A 20,067-nucleotide genomic window follows, 5' to 3' on the forward strand; every position below is an offset into this window, starting at 1 on the left:
TTTTTGAGGAAACATAAAGGAGACTCTCCCCCCCTCTGCTTTTCCACATAGCTATGCAATGTTTCTCTTATGAGTTCCTTTGATTCTGAAACAAATAGTCTTTTTCCTCCTTTGTCTGAGCTTTTTGCTAAAAATCAGATTGGATCACACAGAAAAATATTCATAAATGTCATTGGAGTAGACTTGGTTGCCTGGCACTGCAGCTCCAAGTTGGTATGCTTCAAGTACTTGGTTACAAATAATGGTTATTAGTATGAAAGTCTGCAAATGACTTCCTTTATATGTTAGAGATGATTCAAGGTCCCTCACTTTCTTGCATTCTGGTACAAGTAGACCAAGGTCAGTACATGCCGCTTTTCATGCTCGTGGGAGCAAGTCTCCTGAAGCACTATCCCTGATGGGAGAAAGCTTGAGACCCCCAACCTAGGGCCTCTAGACCCTTTGTACGCTGTCATTGCTAGTGACAAGCTGTACCTGTGGCTAGAGATGACGAGGTACTGTCTGGGAGTTCTGCACCAGGAACTGGCCTCCAAAGAAGACGCCTCACAAATGATAACAAATACTTGTGTGGTGCTTATTATATGCTGACTCATTTAATGCTGACTCATCTAATCCTCCCAGTCGAGATCTAGGTACTATAATCCTCATTTTAGAGATACGAAAACTAAAGCACAGTGACCTTGAATAACGTGGCCCAGTAGGCAAGGTGGTAGAGCTAGGATTCAAACCCAGAGAGTCTAGCATGAATATTTCTTGCCTGTGTGCCAGACACTGCTCTAGGCTTTGGTGATGGATGATGAACAAGACAGGCATGGTCCCTGCCCGCAAGGAGCTTGTGTTCTAGTTGGTGTAGCCCTGTTGCCTTCTGCTTTGGGACCAGCACTGCTGGCTAAGCCTCTGGGGAGAACACGCAGCTCAAAAACCCACCGCAGCCCCCTTTCCTAAGAGCAACTTGTCAGATCATGCTTCCTCCCCGCTAACAGCCTCCAGCACTGCGGAGCCGGGCCTTTCCCCCGACTCTTCTCTCCTGGCCCTGCGACGAAAATGCTCTGACTTCCTACCCATCGCTTTGCCATAGCTTCCCCGCCCCCACCCCGCCCCCTCCCCACCCAGTGAAGGTTGTGGTTTCTGCCGTAGCTGTCATTTGTGGCCCCTGCTGCGCAAGCTCAGATGACAGTGTGGCCGTGAGAGGCCTGGTGCTGCTTTCTCCCAGCCTTTGCGTGTCCTGCCTCTGTTAGTCTTTTGAGCATCCGGTCTGTGCCAGGCTTTGGTAGGGTCCAGTGCTTCAACCTTCCAGGTTCTCCTAAAACACTTCTTCATCCTGGTCATCAGTTCCCACTTACTAGTCAACATCCGGGCACCTGACAGATTTCTCGAGCGCCTGATTCCTCTGGCTTCTGCCCGTCTACACTGTTCATACCAAACTCAACCACCCTGCATAGTGGTTCATGCCGCCTAGAGCCTGGATCCGCTGGATGTTCCTGTCGTCCCACATTGCTTTGAAGTCCCTTATCATTCAGTCTTTTGCTCATCTGCTCTGCCTTTGCAGATGCACATTCAGTACCTATTCTTGATACCATGCTGGGCCTATGGGCCTGCAGACGTCCCCGAGCTTGGGATATTGATCACTAGATCTGCCCATCTACCGAGAGCTTGATCGGGACGTAGGTGGGTGTGCGCACGTGTGTGTGTTCAGGGGAATTCACAGTTTACACTGTGGCAGTTCAGGGCATCCAGGGTGGCAGTAATGCAGGGGTGGTGGTTCAGAGAAGAGAGAGATCACTTCTGCATAAAATAACTAGATGAAGCTTCGGGACGTGGCACGTTTTGTGTTTGATAGGCCGAGGTGGAACATTAGGTAGAAGAAATCATGTACTTGAACTCCTGAGGCAGGGTGAGCTGCCAGAGGGGGCGGTGGTCTGGGCTGGCACGGAGAGCTGTGGGGTGGGAGGGCAGCCTGACCAGTGGATGGGGCAGGGCTTGTGGTGCTGGTCTGACGGGCAGAGGACTTGAGGCTTCGCAGGTGGGGAGCACTGAATGCCTTTGAACAAGGGACTGAGATCGCCAACAGTGTTTTGCTAATGTTACTGATGGTGTCTGTCCTCGTTCAAGGCTTTATAACTGATGTAGTGTTCCCACGATAAGGCCATCCCCATGCCCTCTGAGATATAAGCGGAGCAGGTGTTTTATGAATGTAGAAACGGGTGCAGAGCCGAGGCTGCTCATCGAGGACATGGTCGAACCAGCACGTGAACGGCTCTTTCTTCTAAGTCATGACTCTTTCTGGAATTGGTTTATGGGATAGAATAGAGGAAATAAAGCATGGGGGCAGAGAAAACTACTGAGAGACTGGTGCAGAGTTCCAGACACAGAACTGTAAAGGTGGCCGCAGAAGGGAAAAGCAGAGGGGCGTTCGCAATAGAAACCTTACAGAAGAATCCAGAGGAACAGGCTGACGAGAGCAGGGCGGGAGGCAGCTGGAAGAATTGGGTTACCTGCAAGGTCGTGAATGGAACTCTCTGGGGAAGTGACAGACGCAGGCACAGTTCGTGGAGCTGGTCGCTCACCCCAAGGAGGCTGCCCCTCACGCCGTCTCGGAAGGTTTCTGGGGAAACCACTTGTTGGCTCTGCGGCATCAGTACTTGGTGCTATTGGCTGTGAGGTTCCCAGAGGCTGCCCCACTGTGGGACCCAGGGAAGCAAAGGCGAGGTACTTGCCGTCACAGACTTTGTTTGGGGGCTCAGGGAGGGATCTTCTTCAGAAAGCCTTTCAAGGTCTCTAAGGGAATTGACCAAATACTGACTATTCATCAGACCTTTCAGTGCTACCTGGATTATATACAGTCCACTGCCTGCAACCACACCCTTGCTCTCCACAGCTCCTTCCGTTTTCTAAGCTGTTTCCCCACGTGGGAAACCAGGGGCTGGACTAAATCAGTGGTTTGGGGCCGTGTTCCGTGGAGCCCTCAGGGTCCTGGAAACCACTTTCAGGCTCACTGTCCTGCTTTAAATGTTTCCTTTGAACAAAGGACTCTCCAGGTTAAAAAAAAAAAAAGTTAAAAATATATTACAGTAGATAGCCTCCCAGAGCCTATTCTAACAAAATTTCATGGATCTGTTCAAAGTATTAATACTTTCCAAATGTTTCCTTTGTGCCGTTCTTTACAATTTCCTAAGCACTTTTCACCTAGATTATTTTATTCATTCCTCATTATAACCCAGTGAAGTGAACAGATGGTGTTAAACCCATATTATAGACAAAGAAATTGGTGCCCAAAGGATGTAACCCCAAGGTAACAGCTGACCAAAACCAAAACTCAAATCTTATGAACCTGTTGCTCTTTTCAAGTTCTTGTTTTGCCTTTCCACTATAGGAGATGGACCAAAATAATGGAACGTTTCAGTAGAAAATGAAATAGCAATCAGTTTTGGGTTATCACATTGGTTACTATTAAATATACACTGAAATTGTTTGATATGGTGTTCTAAATACCAGTTTTGACCCGAAATTTGACAAGCAACTTTTGATCCCGCTTGACAGTGTTTTTTGTCATTTTGGATTCTGGATGCTGACGTGATGGCTTTTTAAGCCCGTGTGATTCGATTTGTGGGATCAAAGAGAGATGGATTCTTTTACAGACTAAGTTGACCACTAGGCTGGACTGTGCCGTGGATTGAAAGCTAGGCTTCCAAATCCAGATTCAAAAGGGGGTCGTAACATGCCTGTGACTGAGAAACAAAGTGAGGTTGCAAGTGGATTTCTCAGTCTATTTGGTGATCTGTCAGAATTGTAACTTGCAAAAGCCCACACCCACGTATCTTATCTCTTCTAGACTCTGCTCTTGCTTATCTGTGGAAAAACATGGGTCATAATCATTTTCATTTTTCTTTTTCTGCTGGCATTTCTTTGTTGATACATTGTATCTATAAATCAGATACCAGCCCCCAAAACACAGCTCATGTGATGTGTCCTTTTTGGTACTTAATCTGACAAGATTGTTGGACATCTGCAGGATTGGTTTAATTTTAACCATGCTTTTAAGTTCCTGGCACTTTATCACTCATATCTGTATTGAAAATTGGTAGACATGTATCTGTATCAAGGAGACCAAAATCCTTTGGACATACTTTACAAAATAAAATAGAAGCTCACTGTATCTCTGCCTCGGGGACTTGTGATAGGATTATTGAATCAGTGAAGCAATCTGATGAATGATTTTTGGACCCATCTACCACTATAACCTTCTAGGATTAGGAGGCCCAAATGGACCTGCCTTCTGGACAATTCCATTGCTTGGTGAGTCACACCAGAGAGAAGGACCAGAGTCAGCCTCCTATAAATTTAGCCAAGTATTCAGTGATGGTAATAGGTAGTATCTATTAAGCATCATGTATGTGCCTGGGACTTTACACACCTTATCTAATATAATCTGCACGTCACTTTTATGAGGCAGCTGCATTACCAGACCTTACAGGTACGGAACTTGAAGATGAGCAGTGTTGGCTCTAATTGTGATTGAAAGGTATGTGAGCTCAGACTCTGCTCTCACCCACTGGCCTACTGTGCCTCTCCTGCTTACTTGTCAACAATTAGACTTTTTCCCTAGATTTTGTGGTTTAAAAGTTTTTAATTCTCCAACCATAATGAACAAAATAGTCTTGATAAATTGTACCTTCTAAGCCTTTGTGTATTAGTCTCTTTTCTCAAATTAATTAGATATTTCCTGCCCGCCTATCATCTGCAGGATTCAGTCCTGGGAGACATCTGTGGGCTGGAATAGCCATCAACAGCTTTTTGAAAGAGCTGGAGGGGAAAGGGCTCAGTTATCCACAGGAGTGGGTAGGGTGGAAGGCATCGTGGACAAGGAAATGATGTTTGCGAAGATATGGAGGCAGTCGGTAAATCAATTCAGTTAAGGGTAGGGGAGTCATGAAAAGACATGCTGCGAAATAAGGTTGAAGGGTGGCTTCCCTGGAGGCGCAGTGATTGAGAATCCGCCTGCCAGTGCAGGGGACACGGGTTCGAGCCCTAGTCTGGGAAGATCCCAAATGCCGCGGAGCAACTGAGCCTGTGCACCACAACTACTGAGCCCACGCACCTAGAGCTGGTGCTCCACAACAAGGGAAGCCACCGCAATGAGAAGCCCGAGCACTGTGATGAAGAGTAGCCCCCTCTCGCCACAACTACAGAAAGCCCGCGCACAGCAACGAAGACCCAATGCAACCAAAAATAAATAAATAAATTTATTTTAAAAAAAAAAGAAAGAAAGAAGATTTAAGGGCATAAACTTGGTCAGACTGTGGAGGTTCCTAAATGCCAGGCTATACATTTGCTTTATATATGCTTCAGGAGAAAGGATGCATTGATACTTGGAGAGCCACTGGAGGAAGACATAGAATGAGAAACCGGAGACAGGGCAATCCGTTTGGATCTAAAGTCTGGGATGGAAAGGACTGAACTAGGGAGATCTTCTTGGAAAGAGAAAGAGAATGTTACAAGGGGTTAAAAAAGCTTGATCTCTGACTGTACATAGCTGCCAGTGGAACTGACAAGACCAAAGTCCCTGAGATTTCTGAGCCTGACTTGAGATTGTGGACAGAATCGAATTCAAAAGAAAGCTGGTTTTCAGAGGGGAAGGCATGCTGATAGTTTTCGGTTTTTGGGGTGTTGGATTTGGGGTAACCATGTGATATCCCAGTGGAGAAATCCAGCTTGTGGTTCAGATGCCCGTTTGGAAATTTGATGATCAAAGTTGGATGAGTCTGAGCCTCATCTTGTTAAAGTAACGGTTGCGGGTGGTGAGTGGGAAAGTCGCTGTGGCAGGGAAGAGAGAGGAACCATGGGCAGAGCAGAAATTTAGAGGGTACAGTTCGGGGTGGAAAGAGCAGCAAATCTGAGAGAAGCTGAGTCAGAGAGCTGGGAGAGAACCAGAATAGTCAAGTGGAGAGAAAGCCAAGGAAACCAGAGGCAGAGGAGGAGGAGAAAACCACATCAGCACAGCAGAGAGGTCTACAGCGGTAGGTCAGCTGCGGCACTCCTGAACATCTGGGCCCAGGTCGTTCTTTGTTACGGGGACGTCCTGTGCATTGTTGGGTATCTCGCAGCGTCCCTGTCCTCTAGAAAATGTCCCAGACATTGCTTCATGTCCCCTAGGGGCAAAATCACCCCCAGTTGAGAACCACTGGTCTAGAAGCCCACGGGGTTTGGCAGTTAAGAATATTATTTGAGTGGAAGGCAGACAACAGGTTTGGAGGGGAAGAAAGGGAAGCTGCCAACACCCTGTTTTAGCCCAGCAAGACCCACTGCAGACTCTGACCTCCAGAAGTGTAAGACCAAAGATTTGTGTTGTTTCAAGCCACTAAATATGTGGCAATTTGTAAGAGCAGCAGCGGGAAACTATTGCACACTGTATATCAATAAAAAAGACAATGACAATTTAAAAGTGGATAATTGGCAGAATTAAGACATAGTTTTAGAGAGAAATTTGACAGAATCCATCAAAATTAAAGATTCTTTCCTTGCATATACCTATATACAACTCACATCCTTTGCAGTGAGAATATCTTTCTGTATTCCTCAAAAATATTTTTCAGTACATAAAAAGAAACAGAGCCCAAGCACAATACAGGAAAACCTACAGCAAATGCAAAGGGGAAGGTGACTCACTGTCAGTATGTGTGTGTGTGTGTGAGTGACAGGCATGCAGCTGTGGGGTTTGAGGACAGGGTGACAGCAGCACGAGCTCAAGTTGATCGTTTTCCCTCCTCGTCACCCCAGCTGCTCCATCTCCATCCTCTCTCACGTCCACTGTCGACATTCTGTTTATTGCATCTGTCTGTGAGAGCATCTGCTCCCCCACCCCCGTCCTCTGGGATGCATGGCTAAAAGCTTGGTCTGTTAGGCATCTCTGTGCTCCAGGCAGCCACTGCCAACATCAGGTACCAACCGTGAAAGAAGTGCTGTATCAAAGGACACATTTCCCAAAGCAGCAGTCATCCTCGGGGATTCAGACACCTTGCAACAGAATCTTAGAAGTAAACTCGGTCAGCCGCTCCAGCGCTCACGCTGGGGTTGGAGGTAATGGCTTCTGCTGCTTCTGCTATGAGATGTTTCTTAGGCTTTCAGATGCCATTGCAGGGTTGGCCCAGAGATCACCTTCCTTGCTCCCTTCTCCTTTCTCGTGTGGCTGTTTTCCCAACACATTATCGTGGATTTTATCTTCGCAGTTGGAGTAGGCAGGTGGAGGGACTGAGGTAGTTAGAGGCGAGTATGGACATCTCTAGTCATTGTAGACTGTTGTCTGGAAAGGGATTTTTGGCCTCATCGGCTGAGATCCGTCATTCTAGAGACGAGAAGCTAAGGTCCAGGAGGAAGAGGAGTGCCTTTGGGTGTCTTTGGGGGCGATACCCTCTTTCCTGATTTGGGGTTCAGGGAGCTGTTCTCAGCATTGGCCTTCCTTTCTTCACCGTGTCCCTTATGTGGCATTCCTGTGCTTTACTGAGCTTTCTTTCAGGAATTCTCTGTTATACATTATTAGTTTAAATTTACTCTTAAAGCTTTAAACTGCGGGACAAAATTCCCATGGTGTGGGCTGAGATCAGATCTCTAGCTACAGCCACGCTCTGCAGGCCGTGGCAGAGAACTGACCACAGCTGAGCTCCTGGTCATTGAGGGGCCCATAAACTGTCCAGTTGAATAACTGACCGTTGGTCACCTTAGTAGGGGCTCAGGAAAAAAAATCCCACCCTGTGGAGGCTTTGTAATGTGTCAGTTTTACACATTTTGCCGAGTCCCTTTTCTGGGCTGGGCCAGGCTGAACCACATTTTGCAGAGTCCCTTTTCTTGTATGTTTCCGGTTAGTTTTCTTGTATGTTTCTGGTTAGGATGGGCCCCAGAGGAGATTCTTGCGGGGATTTAGAGGGCAGATGCGAAGCGCACTGTCGTGATAACCCACACATTGTCACCTTGGGCTGGCTCACCTTCTCGGCATGAGGTGGCAGCTGGCCCTGCATTGCTGCGTTTTTTCCTGGTCCTGCTGCAACTTCTCTAACCCTGGACCTTGCCAGGTATGTGCGTTTAGCTCTGGTGAGGGCCCGGCTTCTGCAGGACACCCCACCCTCAGTGCCAGAGGCAGCACGAAAAGACATGGTTTGAGCCTGTATATGTGGCTTCAGTTCGTTGCTTGTGGTTCTGGCTTGTTCTCCACTGTGTATTCATCCTCTGTGGCTTCTGTCCACCCTGCAGACCTCAAGCTGCAGCTCTAGGGCAAAGACAGCAACGTTACCCAGACTGCTTTACTGGCTCTCACAGCTACTTTCCTGATGTCAAATTCTTGTAAATTATATATATTGTATATTTCACACACACGCGCGCACACACACACACACGCACGCACACACCCCCAAAGTGGTTCTGCTTCTCTGGTTGAACCGTGACTAATACACACCTCCATCCCCCAGAAGCCACTGTTTTATTCACCATGACTCTCTTAATGGCTCGGGCAGAGTTTCTGATGGACAGTACAACACGGGACATCCAGAATCCTACCCTCCGAAGTTCTCCAGCTTACAAACGTTCGATACCCCGGAGAATGCAAAGTCAGTTCAGACCCCAGCGCTCTCAGGTGATGAAGCACATCCAGTACCCAGAATGAAAGCACAGCACTTGGGGGAGAAGCAGCTCAGGCCAGCAGGAGACAGAAGAGTCATGGAGAGCTGAGCTTGAGGGGCGATAGTGGCCACAGCAAGAAGCCAGGACAGGCAGTAGACGTGGGTCCTGAATGGAGAAGACGAGAAGCTGGAACTCCTTTGGCGTTTCAGGAGCAAACAAGCTTGTCATAAACAGCCCTGTGGTGCCACTGTGCCTCTGCCAGACACTGGCGGATGCCCATCCACACGCACAGCAGGCGGGTCCAAGTCTGCAAATATGTACCCCATGTGCTGGCCGCCCTGCGTACCAGTGATCCAAAGTGTATTCAGAGTGTAGAGAAGTATCAGAGATGCTATTTCAGGAATAGAAATTTATCACCTAGACAGCCTACAAGAGACTTTTAGTCTCATTATTCAGGATAGAGTTTAAGGTTCCAGATGCTTAGAATTCTACTAGAAGCCAAATACAAAGGAGGGTTGCAGGAAACCGTCTGAGGAGATGTTCTCATGATTTCCACTGATCTTTACCTTGGAATAAGCCCTCAGATCTTAGGATGTTGAGGAAAATGTGATTAGTGAGGGAAGAGTGAGAATAAGCCTTCCGGAAAGTGCCTCTCGCCTATAATGTTCTGCCGACAAGTTGAGGGAGTTACCAGGAAGGCGATAATCTAGAAAGCTGGAAAAATTATTCATAGGAAGATGGCTTCCACCTCACGCTCACTGATTGGTTTTGCCACTAAACCTGTGTCTCGGCCCAGGCGGTCACTTTATGTTACTAACAGGCGAGAGAAATAAAAGCAAGCTGTTTTTCTAGAGTCGTAATATCACTTTATTGTCAACTTCCCACTTCCTCTGCATTTTATGTCTTTGTGACACGTCACCGATAGTGATGTTCATGATTGTGGCTCTTGGGCATCAAAGAAAGGTCCCCTGTCCTCAGTGTGGTCCATTTAAGAAGGTAGGGAGGGGGGCTTCCCTGGTGGCGCAGTGGTTGAGAATCCGCCTGCCAATGCAGGGGACACGGGTTCGAGCCCTGGTCTGGGAGGATCCCACATGCCGCGGAGCAACTAGGCCCATGAGCCACAATTACTGAGCCTGCGCGTCTGGAGCCTGTGCTCCGCAACAAGAGAGGCCACGATAGTGAGAGGCCCGCGCACCGCGATGAAGAGTGGCCCCCGCTTGCCACAACTAGAGAAAGCCCTCGCACAGAAACGAAGACCCAACACAGCCATAAATAAATAAATAAATAAATATTTTTAAAAAAAAAAAAAAAGGTAGGGAGGTCTGTGAATACCCTTTTTTTTTTTTTTTTGGAAGTTATAGCTTAATTGCTTTAAGAGCTTCCTTAGCTCTGATTTCCATACTCCTCCTTGTCCGTTCCCATAGAATGCTAAACAGAGATCGTTCTTTGCACCTTATTGATGCCTGTTTCTCCTTGACTTCAATCTCCACGACAGCAGTCCCAGCCCTTGGCTCAGGAGAGTGGTTGATGCCCCAGTGAAAGAATCTTTAATGAATCTTTCTGTTATCCACAAAGTCAGGCTTTAAGGGTCTAAATAGCTGAGGTTTTACTCTCCATTCTAAAAATGAGATAGAATTTGGGTGAGCCTAATTGAAAAAAATGGTCCCAGCGGGTTTACACTGATTAATGGGTGGATGAGAGCTCTCGGCCTGATTTGCTGCAGGAGAGAGTTTCTGAAGATGCCCCGGAGCTGTTCCATCTCCACTCCTGAGCAGCCTGCTTGCATCCTGGTGCCTCCGGGCAGGTCCAAGCCGCCTTCCTCCCGCTGCATCGTGGGATTTTCAGCCGTATCTACAACTCTTTGTCCACATAAAACACGATTGTAAAGGCACTATTTCTTTCTGGATACAAATACCAATCTAGTGCCCTTGGAGCAGTTTTCTTTTGATTGAAAGTAGAAATTAGCACTCCCTGGCCAAAACCAGAGGCAGAAAAGGGAATGTGAAGCTTAAGATACTACTCTGTAAGATTATATTGACATAGATTTTTGGTTAATGAAAGTATAGTTGATTTATAATATTAATTTCAGGTATACAATATAGTGATTCAGTATTTTTATAGATTATACTCCATTTATAGTTTTTATAAAATGTTGACTCTGTTCCCTGTGTTATACAATATATCCTTGTGGCCTATGTATTTTATACACAGTAGGTGGTACCTCTTAATCCCCCACTTCTGTCTTGCCCCCCACTTCCCTCTCCACACTGTAACCACTAGTTTGTTCTTTGTATCTGTGAGTCTCTTTCTGTTTTGTTATGTTTATAGTTGTTTGTTTTATTTTTTAGATTCCATGTGTAAGTGGTAACATACGGTATTTTTCTGTCTGACTTCATAAGCTTAATACCCTCCATGTCCATCCATGTTGTTGCAGATGGCAACTTTTCATTTTTCATGACTGAGTAATATTCTAGTGTGTGTGTGTGTCTGTGTATTATATATACGAGGGGTCCCCAACCCCCGGGCTATGGACTGGTACCAGTCCGTGGCCTGTTATGAACCCGGCCGCACAGCAGGTGAGTGGTGGGCAAGCGAGCGAAGCTTCATCTGTATTTACGGTAGCCGCTCCACACTGCTCACGTTACCGCCTGAGCTCTGCCTCCTGTCAGCATTATAGTTAGTTGTATAATTATTTCATTATATATTACAGTGTAATAATAATAGAAATAAAGTACACAATAAATGCAATGCACTTGAATCATCCTGAAACCATGCCCCCCCCACCCCACCCCCAGTCCGTGGAAAAATTGTCTTCCACGAAACTGGTCCCTGGTGCCAAAAAGGTTGGGGACCGCTAATATATACCACATCTTCTTTATCCATTCATCTGTGGTGGGCACTTAGGTTGCTTCCATATCTTGACTATTGTAAATAATGCTACTATGAACATGGGCGTGCATGTATCTTTTCAAATTAGTGTTTTTGTTTTCATAGAACATATACCCCAGAGTGGGATTGCTGGGTCGTCTGGTAGTTCTATTTCTAGTTATTTGAGGAACCTCCATACTGTTTCCATAGTGGCTTCATCAGTTTACATTCCCACTAACTCTGCACCAGGGTTCCCTTTTCTCCACATCCTCGCCAACATTTGTTATTTGTGGTCTTTTTAATGATAGCCATTGACAGGTGTGAGGTGATAGCTCATTGCAGTTTTGATTTGCATTTTCTTGACATAGTTTTTTTTCTTAAGTGCTACTTTTATATACAACAAAATGAGATCTCCTGTCTAGGGCTACAGCAGGGTCGTGAAAAGGAAAGCGGTTTTGGGGTGGGGGTCTTCCTAAGGAAGGATAATTATTTTAATAGCTGCCCTCAGGGGAAAACACAGGTGAGGGTGAAGCTATCTCTAATTAGCAGTTGGATAAATCTTTTTTTTTAACATCTTTATGGGAGTATAATTGCTTTACATTGTTGTGTTAGTTGCTGCTGTATAACAAAGTGAATCAGCTATACATATACATATATCCCCATATCCCCTCCCTCTTGTGTCTCCCTCCCACCCTCCCTATCCCACCCCTGTAGGTGGTCACAAAGTACCAAGCTGATATCCCTGTGCTATACAGCTGCTTCCCACTAGCTATCTGTTTTACATTTGGTAGTGTATATATGTCCATGCCACTATCTCACTTCGTCTCAGCTTTCCCTTCCCCCTCCCCGTGTCCTCAAGTCCATTCTCTATGTCTGCGTCTTTATTCCTGTCCTGCCCCTAAGTTCTTCAGAACCATATTTTTTTTTTTTTTAGATTCCATATATATGTGTTAGCATATGGTATTTGTTTTTCTCTTTCTGACTTACTTCACTCTGTATGACAGACTCTAGGTCCATCCACCTCACTACAAATAACTCAATTTTGTTTCTTTTTATGGCTGAGTAATATTCCATTGTATATATGTGCCACATCTTCTTTATCCATTCACCTGTTGATGGACACTTAGGTTGCTTCTGTGTCCTGACTATTGTAAATAGTGCTACAGTGAACATTGTGGTACATGTCTCTTTTTGAATTATGGTTTTCTCAGGGTATATGCCCAGCAGTGGGATTGCTGGGTCATATGGTAGTTCTATTTTTAGTTTTTTAAGGAACCTCCATACTGTTCTCCATAGTGGCTGTATCAATTTACATTCCCACCAAGCAGTTGGATAAATCTTGAGGATTATAGCACAGTAGGATTTACATTCCATTTCCCAGAATGCAGGACTCTGCCAGAAGCTGAATGGACATGATTGCGGCTCTCGGGCGTTGACCGTCGCTCTCGCAGCTGTGGGAGTTTGACCCGCGCTAAAACGCCTCACTGAGTCAACCCTCTCCCTGTCCTTGTCCCCGCAGCGCCAATCTGTCCAAGGCCGCCTGGGGAGCGTTAGAGAAGAACGGCGCCCAGCTGATGATCCGCTCCTATGAGCTCGGCGTCCTTTTCCTCCCATCAGCATTTGTAAGTGCACACTTGATAGATGATTGGTCACGAGTGAAGCGAATGGGGGTTTGTGTTCTCTTCTTGAGTCTCGATGTCCTGCCCGAGGTCAGGAGGTCGCAAGCTTGTGCACTGACCCGGAGCCCGCGCTCCCAACCGCAGGCTCGAGCCGATGAATTTATTCACCGATCACTGTTCTGGGTGTGAGGGGATCGCTGCTCTCGAGTGTTCCAGATTAGTGATCAAAGGCATTGCTTTGGGTAAAGTTAATAACAATCTTTAAATGAAGATTGTGAACCAGCATGTGAAAATTTACTATAAGGTAGCAAGTGACAAGTCACCAAAGGGGTGAGTCAGCCAAGTGCGAGGCTTGTTCTAGGTGACTGGAGACCGCCTTCAGAAGCTGGTCGGCTTGGGGGCAATGAAGGATGCTGAGTATTCTCGATCAGCGGAGAGGAGCTGGAAGGGCAGCCTCGTGGGAGGAATGGCCTGAGCACAAGCCGGGAGGCAGGGAAGCTCACAGCATCTGCTAGAGACAGAGTCCCGGGGGTCACAGAGGACGTGTTACCAGACTCACTGGGAAGCCCCCCAGAAGGGCACCAGAGCAGCCAGCTTGCATCCTGGTTTTGGAACAGGGCTCAGTTTCTGCAGCTGAACACCCAACAGAGTAGCTAGTTTTCGTGTAGGGACTGGGTTTTACAAGCCGTATGTTTCTCTCAACACTAGAATTCCTCTTGCCCAGAGAGCTGTTCCCTCTTTAAGAGGCACACAGGGTCCCCAGTACCCGCCTTTCACCCCCAACCCCACTCTGGGCACACACTCGTTGGCAGATGCAGTTGGAACTGTCCACACGATGTGATGCCTAATGCTTTTTTCTTTTTCTTTTTTTTTGCCCCTTGCTCTAGTTGAGCTAGACACACACGTGATGCAGCCCCATGGCAAACCACTTGGGCTGGACCAGAAGACTTAGCCAGGGCAGTGCTGTGTGCTTGTCCCGAGACTTATATCCAGGCCCTGTGATGTGTGGGTATGGTCTCAAGGCGAGCTGAGATTGCCCTCCCACCCAGCCTGACAGGCCTCCCCACTGTTCCTTTTCTCACGCATGCTCTGGGGAAGAGCTCCTCTCTCCCTTTCTCCTCCCCTCGCCACTCTTTATCCGTCCTTTTCTCTGTCTCAGAGGGTTTCACTACTAAACTGTCCCACAGGCCTTTCCTGAGGGCAGATTCTAGCACTTTTTGTTTCTTTCCTGTAGAGTGAAACAGCAGATCCTAATGCTGCTTACAGCTAAAGATCACCACCTCCGCAGCCCCGTCAGTAGATGGTTTCCATAGACAAGGAGGTGACTTCCCTAAGGTTCCACCGCTGAGTGGATCTAGCTCTCAAGCCTCCGTCTCTAACTGATTCTCCTGTGATCTCTCAGCTGTATCACAGGGAGGTAGGAGATTCTCAGCACCAGGGTAATAATACACAGTCATGTGGTGTGATTATAGTGGCTGTAGCTTTGAACTCAGGCTAGAATTATCTCCCAATAATCACCTAAGTAAAGGAATAAATTCCGCGTCGCTCTTGTTTGGCTTTTCATGTCAGCACTTGCACAATTCTAGTCATTTCTAACTGTTCTGACCTTATCCGTCATCATGAAAATGATGCTAGGAAAGAAGTATACTGCACTTCCAGGACCACTCAACCCTTCTAAGCTACTAATTTTTACCTCTAATATTGTTTCTGTGTGTACATTAGAGAAAGAATGGGCATAATCATTTAGAATCCCCAAATTGACTCTGGACTAGACTATTATTTCTATACTTTTGGAATCAGAGCGAGTCCCACTAGAGCGCATTCTTGGTAAAGTAGAGATTTAGTTATTTATAAAGACCATCAGGCAAGAATATTAAAAAATGGACTCCCCCCCCGCCCCGTCCTGTGCCAGCAGATTCAAGAGCGAGGCCCCCAGCAGGGGGACCGTGTAGTTGACATACTGAGACAGTGGCTTCTCCAGCAGGCGGTTCCATGGCGTCTCAACGTGCAGATCCCATGGGGAGCAGTGCTTTACAGCAGGCTTGCTCCACAGCATTAACAAGGACCCACACACTGCCGCTGTCTTGCCGTCAGACTTTTTCCCATCTGGGCGGATCGTCGTGTCCTTTAGCAAATCATAAATGACTTGGGCAAAGTGCTGAGATGAGGCGTGTGGGCAGTACGCAAGTATTTGACCTTGCCTCCTAAGGAGCTATGGGTCAAGTTGAGCAAGAAGGTCGTAGAAGGGAAGCAGACGCCTTGTTTGAGAGACGTCCCAGGTGCGAGCTTGGGTGCTCAGACATGTGAGGAGGGCACCTGGCCTGAGCGTGCAGGACCCAGAGGGCTCAAAGTGGGTGTCCGAGTTCTTTTAGGTGCATTTTATAGATACGAACTTGAGCTGACATAGGCCCACAGAAGGGGAAGCGTCATGGAATCAAAGGAAGGGAGGAACAGCCGAGACGTGGGAGGGATGGGCCGGCCAGCTCTGGGGCCCGGGCAGCAGGCGGGCTCTCTGGGCTGCCGCCCCTGCTGTGATTCCACCACATGGTTTCTCGGCCCTGTTACCAGGGGTCCTGCATTTACAGTCACTGCGCAAGCTTGGGTCTGCCCTGCACGCCTCTCTCCTTCCCAACCCCATCCCCCAGTAGGGGCCTGTTTCCAGAAAAGGGGGTTTGTTGTGAGCTAGGAAGCCACTCAAGAGGTAGGAACTTACTGCCAGAGGGTTTCACCTGTAAGTGGGTTGATGTGTGTTTTATCTGCAGAAAGCAGTTAAAGGGGATCTTGCAACATAGGAGACTTTGTCCTTAAGCTACTATAACTCATCTGCATTATTTACTGTTACGTGGAGCTTCTGGGAAAGTAGTAGACCTTTGTTTGGCCCTCACAGAATTAACATTTATGGTTTTGACTTTGAGGGCAACCCAAAGATCTATGACAGGAGGTAATCAGTCATCTTGCTGAGGCTATAGGAGCACAGAATGAGACTTAGCTTGTGAAGGAGCGGCTTTCCCTCCTCAGAGTGCATGCCAGGCTCGTCACCGGACATCTGGCTGCCTGAGATGACCTCTCGTACAGTCAGCTCCACAAGCACCTCCTGCGTCCTCTTTGGTTCCTCCTGGGAACACAAGGACGAAGAGATGGAGTCTTTGTTCTCAGGAAGCTCATGGATAAGTTAAGGAAGCAGACACAAGTTATCACAGTAGGTGATGAGAGCTATGGGGCGTCCAGAATATAAGGACTGAGAAGAGGGAGTGAGCAGTCTGCCTGGGGGGCTTGGGGAAGGCTTCATTTAGATGACGTTTGACCTGGGTCTTGAAAAATGAATGTGGGTTCAACCGACCATCAGGGGAGATGAGGCTCCCAGCCAGAGGGAACAGTGCACGTTATATCTGAGAAATAGCAACCAGCTCCACGTGCCTGGAAGGGGCCGGGGGGTGGCCTGGGCTCTGCGTTTGGAGTCCTGTTCTGAAGGAAGGTGGCAAGCAGGATGTGCTGGAGTAGACTTTTTCCCACGCGAATAGTGGAAAGCCATCAGTTTTTTTTTTTTTTTTTTTTTTTAATTTTATTTTATTTTATTTTTTATTTTATTTTATTTTTGGCTGTGTTGGGTCTTCATTGCTGCGCGCGGGCTTTCTCTAGTTGCGGTGAGCGGGGGCTACTCTTTGTTGTGGTGCGCAGGCTTCTCATTGCGGTGGCTTCTCTTATTGTGGAGCATGGGCTCTAGGGTGCGCGGGCTTCAGTAGTTGTGGCTCGCGGGCTCTAGAGCGCAGGCTCAGTAGTTGTGGCGCACGGGCTTAGTTGCTCCGCGGCATGTGGGATCTTCCTGGACCAGGGCTCGAACCCGTGTCCCCTGCATTGGCAGGCGGATTCGTTCGTAACCACTGCGCCACCAGGGAAGGCCAAGCCATCAGTTTTTTAAGCAGGGTTAGTGGTCTCATCAGGCCAATTTTCAGAGAATTTGAATCTATAAAAGTTATCTCCCCTTAGGATTATAGTGTAATTTATATCATTCAAGGGTACTTGAGGAGAAGGGCCTTACAGATACCGTCAAAATCATCATCTTAATCACCTGCGCCACACCGTTATAAAATTCTGATTCTGAATGAACTGCTCCTAGCCTTCCCCCCACTGTCCCAGCTCAGGGTGCAGCAAGTCATCCCCGACTCCTCGCTCTCCCCCCACATCTGTTTAATCACCTAGGCTTGTCACCCCTAACTCCTAATGCTCCCTGTAAATCTGTCACTTCTGGCCATCCCTGCTGCCACCGCGTCCAGACCTGCCTCCCGGCCCACTTCCTAGGCCACCTCCAAGCTGCTCAGCCCACTGCTGCCAGAACGTCTACAGACCATGAATCTGGTCATGTCGCCCACCTGCTTCAAATCCGATGACTCCTTAGCATGGCCTGCTTTTCCCTTTGCGGCCTGACTCCTGACTCCTGGGGTCTGACCTCTTCCCTCTCAATCCTGGCCTTTCGTGTTGCAGCCACACAGAGCGATGGCCTCTCGTTCTGGACCAGTCCCCTTAGCCTTCTCTGGAGAAACAGAACCAATAGGATATATAGATACACAGAGAAAGAGGCTTACTGTGAAGAACTGGCTCACACGATTTTGGAGCGCAAGGAGTCCCAAGCCCTGCCGTCTGTGAGCTGGAGACCAGGAGGGCTGGTGGTATGGGCCAGCCCAAGTCTGAAGGCCTGAGGACCGGGACCCCATGCTTTCCGTCCCAGTCTGAGTTTAGGAGAAGACAGATGTCCCAGCCAAGCAGCCCTTCCTCGGCCTTTTTGTTCCACTCAGTCCCCCCACTGGCTGGATGGTACATCGTTGGCACGGATCATCTTTACTCAGTCCACTGATTCAAATATTAACCCCATGCAGAAACACCCTCAGAGATGCCCAGAGTGATGTTTACCGGTTACCTGGGTATCCCATGGCCCAGTCACGTTGACACGTAGAAAGAACCACCATACCACCCTCCTGAGCAGCCTTAATCTGTAGCAGGAACGACCCCCTGAGGCCCCTAACCCCACCTGCCTCTCACATCTCTGCTCCAGGTGTCCCTCCTCTGTGCCCACAGCCTTCGAGAACCGGGGCTCTTCCTGTGTCCCCTGTGTTGTCAACGATGACTCGTGTATCTCCTTGACTGGGCTGGGAGCTGCTCTCACGGAGGGCCGGCACACGGGAGGCTCTGAGTGAAGTCTGTCGGTGTTGCTCCCTTGAGGTTCGCGGAGTACCCTCTCCCCTTTCTGTGAGGAGAACACGTGTGCAAAGCAGCGGCTGCAGAGGCAGCGTGGATTTAGTCCAAGGGGCGTCGGGTGCAGTAGGTGCTTAAGTGTGCTCACGAATCTCGTTGTGAGCAACTTGCAGCGTGGGATGGCTCACCTGTGGCTGTTCTGTGCAAACTAAACCGTACACACAGGCTCACGCTCGCTCTCACTCACTCACAGAAGTCTGTTGCCTTAACTACAAATGCCAATCCCTATATATTCATTTAATGTCTTAAAGATTTCTGTATTGGCCAGAATCTTAAAAGAGTTACTGACAGTAAGGCAGTTAGTTGTGAAATGAAGCCCAGTGTGATTTCTTTCTTTGGGTTTCTCCCTTCAGTACTATCAAGATACGTCCTTTTATACCTTTAGTTACACATTTGCCAAAGACTTACTTAGCACCCAGTTTTGTAGTCGTTCTTCTGACTGGACAGCATCCAAAATCCAGTTTCTTGAGATCAGCCCACCTTTGTGGCCCTTAGGCAGAACTCCATGTCCGAAACGCCCACGTTTCTGAGTTAGCAGCAGCCGGAATTGCCACTTCTGTCCTTCACCAGTGGCCATCCTGATCTCTGTGCTCCTGAACGCTGACTTGAGGCCAGCATTGCAAACGGTCAGGTTTTGTGCCCAGAACGGCACAGTCTCAAGCGCTGCAGAGGTGGTCGGCCGGAAGAAACCCGGCAGCTCTCCTTTCCCACGGCCGTCATACAGGCCTGTCACTCAGGAACCAATGGCCGTGTGAAGGGACACGCTGTGTGGCCTACAAACTGCAGTGGATGGAGAGCCAGCACTACCCACTCATAATTATGATGCCATTTGAAACTTCTGGGATTGATCTGGAAGCTGATAAGTCCCTGGTAACCAAATACTGATTTTTTTTCCCATTTTTTTCTGCTGCTTTTAAATGAATGAATCTGTAAACACATCATTTCGAAATTAACCTAACTTGCCATAGAGCATGGAGTCAGTAGCTTTCCCTTTGATTAGGAACACTTGGAAGGGCTTTGGGGGTTAATGTCAAGGTACATTTGACTGTGTACCCAGCACTTGGCTGTTGTTGCTACATAGTAGGTGCTTAATAAATGTTTAATTGAAGACTTTATTCTTTCAACGTCTAACATCAATTTATCAGTTTTATTGTGTTTTTTGAGTTGTCCCTTTAATTTAGGTGTATTTAACTTTTAGATTAGACTAATGCATTTAGGTTCAGAAAAATCTCAATATAGGAAAGATCATCTAATGATTTCAACACCAGCAGCTGTATTCCAAACCCTCAGTCATCTGTATTTCAGGGAGATAGAAATTTTCTGTCTTTGAACTCGGTGCATTTTGGTGTTTACTGAGTATGTACTTTGTCAGGCGCCCACTAGGCTGCCCAGCACTTTGTGTCTAGAACGCCTCCTACCTCTGGGAATAATGCACAAACCATCTCAGAAGGATGGATCGATGTCCTGAACTCCTTCCTCCAGAGGGAGGTACCCTGAACATCCCTGCCCTTGTCCCAGGGCTGAGAGCTAGCTCAGCCCCTGCTCAGCGCCAGGTTCACTTGCTCCCCAGATGGCGGGTTCTCTTTCCTATAATCGGAGTCAAAAATGCTGCCAGTAAATCCCCAAGAACTTTCAGTCTTCAAGTCTCTACTTTCTCTTTTCTCCATTCTGGTTAAACTATTTTATTGTCCCTCTGTTGCCAAAGATGACTCTGGCTGGA

General features: G+C 47.7%; 1 protein-coding gene across 1 annotated transcript in view; it reads left to right on the top strand.

Moving 5' to 3' along the window:
- The window catches only part of LOC103001858 (tyrosyl-DNA phosphodiesterase 1), a 75,376-nt gene that overhangs the window by 44,365 nt on the left and 10,944 nt on the right, over nucleotides 1-20,067 (top strand). The window contains 1 exon segment of the mRNA XM_057542477.1: nucleotides 12,998-13,100. Within this exon segment, the coding sequence (XP_057398460.1) occupies nucleotides 12,998-13,100 (103 nt within the window).

Source organism: Balaenoptera acutorostrata, chromosome 3 (genome assembly GCF_949987535.1).
Source record: "Balaenoptera acutorostrata chromosome 3, mBalAcu1.1, whole genome shotgun sequence".
Classification (NCBI taxonomy): Eukaryota; Metazoa; Chordata; class Mammalia; order Artiodactyla; family Balaenopteridae; genus Balaenoptera; species Balaenoptera acutorostrata.